Source organism: Pezoporus flaviventris, unplaced genomic scaffold (assembly GCF_033815535.1).
Source record: "Pezoporus flaviventris isolate CSIRO_AGI_PZ_B2104156 unplaced genomic scaffold, CSIRO_AGI_Pfla_v1 ptg000002l, whole genome shotgun sequence".
NCBI lineage: Eukaryota > Metazoa > Chordata > Aves > Psittaciformes > Psittacidae > Pezoporus > Pezoporus flaviventris.
In genome coordinates, this window is record NW_026892550.1 from 89,053,141 (window position 1) to 89,058,610 (window position 5,470).

General features: G+C 55.9%; 1 protein-coding gene across 1 annotated transcript; it reads left to right on the forward strand.

Annotated features, from left to right (window-relative positions):
- Nucleotides 1-339: 339 nt before the first annotated feature.
- Nucleotides 340-2,177, forward strand: ASCL1 (achaete-scute family bHLH transcription factor 1). Its single transcript, XM_061444998.1, has 2 exons — nt 340-1,550; nt 1,733-2,177. Exon 1 carries the CDS (start codon nt 869-871, stop codon nt 1,538-1,540), a length of 672 nt encoding a protein of 223 aa, XP_061300982.1. The 5' UTR covers nt 340-868; the 3' UTR covers nt 1,541-1,550; nt 1,733-2,177.
- Nucleotides 2,178-5,470: the final 3,293 nt, after the last annotated feature.

Sequence of the window (5,470 nt, forward strand, 5' to 3'; positions counted from 1 at the left end):
TCCCGCCGCCGCCGCCTCCCCGCGCGGCTCCCCGGCGCGGGTGTTTGCTCAGGGCCGGGAGCGCGGCACGCGCCGGGCGCACGCACTTGCGACAACAAACCCGCGAGGGGCGGCGGGGCGGGGGAGCGGGCACCGCGGAGAAAGGAGCGCGGAGGGGGAGGGGGGGGGGGTGGGGGGTGCGGGGGGAGGCGGGGCCGTGCGGCGGCCAGCGCGTGTGCGACGGGGGCCGCGGGGAGGGGGGGGTGTTCCGTGTGTGTTCCGTGTGTGGTGTGTGTGTGTGTGTGTGTGTGTGTGGATGTGTGTGTTGTGTGTGTGTGTGCTGTGTGTGTGTGTTGTGTGTGCGTGTCGTGGTCCGCCTTCTCTCCCCCCGCCCCGCAACGAAAAGGCGGCCGGTAAAGCCGGGGAGCGTGGAAGGCGCAAGGTGCAGTGTGTGTGTGTGTGTGTGTGTGTGTGTGTGTGTGTGTGTGTGAGCGCGGGGGGAGCGGCGGGGGGAGAGTGCCTGCGTGTGTGTGTGTATGTGTATGGGGGGGGGGGGGGGGGGGGGGAGCCCCGTCCGCCCCTTATAAGAGACACAATCCCCAGCCACTTTTTTGCAAAAGGGGCTTTGCAAAGCAGGCTGCGCACACGCGAGCGACACGAGCCTCCCCGCGGCCGCCGCACGGAGGGCGAGAGGGAGGGGGGCGGGCAGAGCCATCCCCGCCGGGCTCCGCCGCCCGCTCCCGCCGGCCGCCGCTGCGCCTTCCCCCGCCGCCTGTTCTGTTATTTTTTTTATATATTTTTTTAATATAAATAATTCCTTTTCCTCCTTTGAATTTTTCCCGGCCGTGGGAGCACGGGGACCGGCCGCCGCTCGGTCGCCCCCGCGCCCATGGCCAGCGGCAGCCCCGCTAGGATGGCCAGCGGCGCCGGGCAGCCGCCCTTCCTGCAGCCGGCCTGCTTCTTCGCCGCGGCGGTAGCCGCCGCCGCCGCCGCCTCCGCCGCCCCGCCGGGGCCGCCCCCGGGGGCACCGCCACCGCCGCCGCCGCAGCTGAGCCCGGCGGGCGGGCAGCCGTCGCCGGGCGGGAAGCCGTCGGCGCCGCGAGCCGCCAAGCGGCAGCGCTCGGCCTCGCCGGAGTTGATGCGCTGCAAGCGGCGGCTCAACTTCAGCGGGTTCGGGTACAGCCTGCCGCAGCAGCAGCCGGCGGCCGTGGCGCGGCGCAACGAGCGGGAGCGCAACCGCGTGAAGCTAGTGAACCTGGGCTTCGCCACGCTGCGGGAGCACGTCCCCAACGGCGCCGCCAACAAGAAGATGAGCAAAGTGGAGACGCTCCGCTCCGCCGTCGAGTACATCCGCGCCCTGCAGCAGCTGCTCGACGAGCACGACGCCGTCAGCGCCGCCTTCCAGGCCGGCGTCCTCTCACCCACCATCTCGCCCAGCTACTCCCACGACATGAACTCCATGGCGGGCTCCCCCGTCTCCTCCTACTCCTCCGACGAGGGCTCCTACGACCCGCTCAGCCCCGAGGAGCAGGAGCTGCTCGACTTCACCAGCTGGTTCTGAAACGCGGCAGGTGGGTCCGCTCCCCGGGAGGGACGGGGGAGGCCAGGGGAACGGGGAGGACGCGGGGAGATACGGGGGATGCACCTGCCGGGCAGGGTGGAGGGATGCCCGGTACTTACAAGCGGCTTCGGCAGCCCGGCGCTGCGCTGGTCCCGGCGCGGCTCTGACCTCCTCTCTTTTTTGTTGTTACAGGACAGTTGCAAAAGGGAAAAAACCCCGATATATATTACACAGAGAAAGACAGAAATCCACCCAGAGAAAGAACCTGTTGCATTTTCCTCTTCCCCACCGTCGGAGGGCGGTGCGGGCACGTCTCTCGCTCGGCGGGCGGGCACAACCGGGTCGGGGTGGCTGCTCTGCCCCGGTCCCCGGGCACCGGCCGGGCTTTAGCCATGGGCTGCGCCCCGGTGGAGAGGGGGTCCCGTGGGGGAGCCGGGTGGCGGGGACGGTCGCTGCTCTCCTCGGCCGGCGGAGGAGCTCTGCCACTCCCGCAAAGGGGGGGAACTCCCCCTCCGCGCCCGGCCGCGGCCCTGCAGAGACCGGCGCTCATCACTCTGTGGACAAAGTTAGTTCCCCAATGTTTGTGGAGGTGTTGAAATTAAGCTATGCTGTACTCAAAGAAGCCCTGTGCGCCCCCGACCCCACCCCCCCTCCCCGTTCTCCGCACCTCTCCTTCCCCTCTCTCCGACCTTTCCCTCTCGTTTCCATCATAGAATGCTTCCAATCTTTTTTTCTTTTTTTTTTTTTGTGAATTTTTTTATTATAAGAAAATCTATTTGTATCTATCCTAACCCGTTTGGGGATATATTAAGCTATTTTTGTACATAAGAGAGAGAGAGATTTATAGAGGTTTTGTACAAATGGTTTAAAATGTGTATATCTTGATACTTTTTTTAATATGTAATGCTTATTACCTCTTCATGTTTAGACTTGTAGTTGACGTTACCTTACAACTGGCATTTTTTGTATGTGGTTTTGTAAAGGACTTGGATTTCCTCCAGATGTACTTTAGCACCAACGTGTCTTACTTTATAGAAACTTTGTTAATGTATTAATAATGTTATTAAACAATGTTCAAAGTGAACAAAGTTTATGCAGCTATTGTCCAAACGCAAAATGGTAGCCATTTGTTTGTATATGCTGCCTTTTGGGAAAAAAAAAAAAAAATACACAAACGACCCCTATGCCACTGCCTTTTCTTACTGTTTTATTACAAACTGACAAAGGTCCTGTATAACCCTGTTTTATACAAACTAGTTTCGTAATAAAACTTTTTTTAATGAAAATGATCGGCTGCCTGCTGCATGCAATTTTTACTTATTTCTTTCTGCCATTGACAACGATGAATGTAAGGACAAAATGTCCAGTGATGTTGTGCCAGAGCTAAGTTGCGTATGAAGTGCTTGTATCTGATGGATGTAACATATATTTATATATATATATATCTTCATATAAATATGCAAAGATCCAGCGGTATCACCATTGTTTTCTTGCCCTTCTGTGTTGCAAATGCTGTACCCAAAGCAAAAGGCGAGGAGGTGATTAATGATTGTATTGTCCCTCCTGAAATCACTGCACATTAAAGAATTCCACCCCCCCCCAAAAAAAAACCAGGTCCCAAAAAAAAAGAGGGCGCTCCATCCCGCAATTCGGCAGCGTGCCCCCGTCCTCCGCGGCTCGGAACCCACAGGGCAGAAAAACACGGGGGGGAAGGAAGGTACGCGGGAGGGAGGAAGGCACAAGGGCCACCGTGGTGCCTCGGCAAAGAGAGTGGCCGGGTAAATAAATCCGTCGGGGGATGGGGGGAGGGGGGGAATGATGGGAAGCGAGAAGCGAAGTGGAATGAAATGAAATAAATAAATAAAGTAGTAGAACTGGGTGGCAGCTTAGAGACACTGGTCTTTCTAAGCTTGTTATTCTACTCAAATAGCGTGATCTGCCTGTAAAAGTACCCAATTACCAAGACTCAAAAAAGAAATTGGACTCTCCTCCTCTCTCTCTCCCCCCCCCCCCCCCCCTTTTTTTTTTTTTTTTTTGGCTAGCCTGCTTGTTGTCAGTTAGCAAGGACGTGACCAGAATTCTCCTTCTCCTTTTCGCCTGGCCCCTGCATCACTTGCAAATTCAGTTTGCGTGCACTAAGCCAAGCGGAAAGCAAAGCGCAAAATGCATCTTAAAAAAGAGAGAGAGAGAAAAAACCCCAACAAAGAGCGGGGAGAACCAGTGTGTTGCACGGAGTTAAAAAAAACCCAGCCCGCTCAGCTCCAAATGGGCCGTCGGGTTGCGAGGGATGCGCTATTTCTAAAAAGAAAAACAGGAGGGAAAAACTTTGGAGCACCCCGGGATCTTGCCGGTGTGTACGTACGTGCAGCTATATGTGTGCACACACGCATAAGCAGCCGTGGCCATACATACGTGTGCATATCAATGCACAGGTCCTTTCTGAGTTGCTTTAAAAATAGACACACTTTTGCCCCTTCGCCTCCTCCCCCCGCGCCCTGAAATGATCAAATGATCAATATGTGATTTAATGCGGGGTGTGGGGGGGGGGTGGGGGTGGGGGGGGGTGTAGGGGACGACGACGACCGGGAGACGCACAGGGGACGGGACACGCTGGGGTCACGAAATCCCTCATTACTTCGGCAGCACAAACACTCATTGTTTTAACCTCTAGTGGAACTAATGTTTAGTTATGAAAATAATAACCGTTATGTGCCTCCGTCCGCTCTCCCTTTTACAGCATCTCCCTTTTTTATTTACCCACTTTTGCAAGTGCGCAGATAAGGTATGCAAAAGAAAAGTGCAGCCAGTAATTTATAGCTATGAATATAACATTAGGATAATGTTTCATTCTGTTACAAAGGCGAAATTTCTCTTCCTTGTGTAGACAGGTGTTCTTTTTTGCTCACTGCTGAATAGTAAATATCCAGACTCATTAAACTAAAGGCAAAGTTACGCTGTTGTTCGCTACAATGTATAAGGCAGGCTCAGAAATTCACCACCTCCTCCCTCCCTCTTCCCTTCAGCCCCCTCCCGAAAGAAAGGAAGAAAGAAAACACACACACACAGACACACACTCGCACAATTTTCCTGAAGATAGGGAAAGGGCAAAGCAGGATTGGGGTAAATCTCATTACATCTGCTCTAATCGCTTAGCAACACAAAGCCTTTTCTTGTATGAGCGCGGAGAGCCTTTCAGCGCGCCCTGACAGACAGTATTCAGTCAGCATTAGTAAACTCCATAAATCAGGGACTTCTTTGGGCGCAGGATAAGTTTTAGAGCTACTCAGGGATAGGGGGGTGGGGGGTGGGAGGGAGGCGGGACAAGCGGGAGGGGGGTGCAGATGGAGGTTACTGGGCCACGGATTTATTAATTTGTTTACCTATTATGTATTTATCGTAATGCTGGAAAAGCGTCCCGTTAACAAGCGCCTCTTCCCCAGTGTCCGTGTCTCCCCCTCCAGCTCCCAAATCAAGGCCCTCTGGCAGCGATGGGAAAGCACTGCTAGACCCCCACCACGGCGGCGTTTGGCCGCGGAGGTGAGCAGCGCTGCCCACCCTACCCCAAACCCCAGTCGGGGGACGGGACCGTCCCCTCGGCGTGAGTTTTTACCCTCTCCCCCATGCCCGCTCCAGCCGCTGACCCTCCCCACGGGACCCTCCGATGACCAAACTTCGTTCCAGCGAGTGGGACCAGCGCTGGCTCGGCGAAGCCGCCGCTCCCCACAACCCTCCGCGCTCAGGTGAGAGCGGCGGGGGTACCCCGGAGATCATCCCTGGGGAGAGACGCCCAGCCCCGCGACACCGTTTTTTTCCCCTGCTTAAAAACTTTTTTTCTCTCTTTTTCCTTTATTTTGATTTTTATTAGGATTTCATTCCTTTTTGTGTGTGTCTGTTCTGCCCTTTCCCCCGCTGTCCCCCCGCGGCGCAGGT

Coding starts and splice junctions, on each gene's coding strand:
- ASCL1 (XM_061444998.1), top strand. CDS start 869: ATGGCCAGCGGCAGCCCCGCTAGGATGGCCAGCGGCGCCGGGCAGCCG.